General features: G+C 62.5%; 1 protein-coding gene across 1 annotated transcript in view; it reads right to left on the bottom strand.

Moving 5' to 3' along the window:
- YBX1 (Y box binding protein 1) overlaps positions 1-344 on the bottom strand; it is a 17,607-nt gene extending 17,263 nt beyond the window's left edge. The window contains exons 1-2 of the mRNA XM_012722110.1: positions 330-344; positions 7-186 (exon numbers count right to left, since the gene is read on the bottom strand). Coding sequence (XP_012577564.1) covers positions 7-186; positions 330-344 — 195 coding nt within the window. The remainder of the gene's footprint in view (positions 1-6; positions 187-329) is intronic.

The following is a 344-nucleotide window of genomic DNA, read 5'->3' as shown; positions in this document are numbered from 1 at the left end:
GGTTGCGGTGATGGTGACTGGGGCCAGCTGCTGCAGCTGCGGCTCCTCCCGGGGTGTGATGGTAACTAGGCCGGCGGCGGCGGTGGGGCTGCTCAGGGCTCTCTGGGGTCCGCTCTCCGCTCCCGCTACCGATCGAACTAGCGAGAATGGCGGGACGGGCGGGATAAGCCCTGCGATCGACCCGCCCTAACCATCGTCCACTGGCCAACGGCGCTGTCAATCCTACCACCTGACTCCAGCTCCTGATTTCTATTGGCTAATACTTTATCACTCCTCCATCCTTATTGGTCCATAGGCGGCTAATTCGGCCGACCTACAACCGTTCCTACCTCCGCCGCCGCCAT

Source organism: Condylura cristata, unplaced genomic scaffold (genome assembly GCF_000260355.1).
Source record: "Condylura cristata isolate star-nosed mole 26May11 unplaced genomic scaffold, ConCri1.0 scaffold00008, whole genome shotgun sequence".
Taxonomy (NCBI): Eukaryota; Metazoa; Chordata; class Mammalia; order Eulipotyphla; family Talpidae; genus Condylura; species Condylura cristata.
Note: the sequence above shows the minus strand (reverse complement) of the source record. Positions and strands in the feature narration are given on the sequence as shown.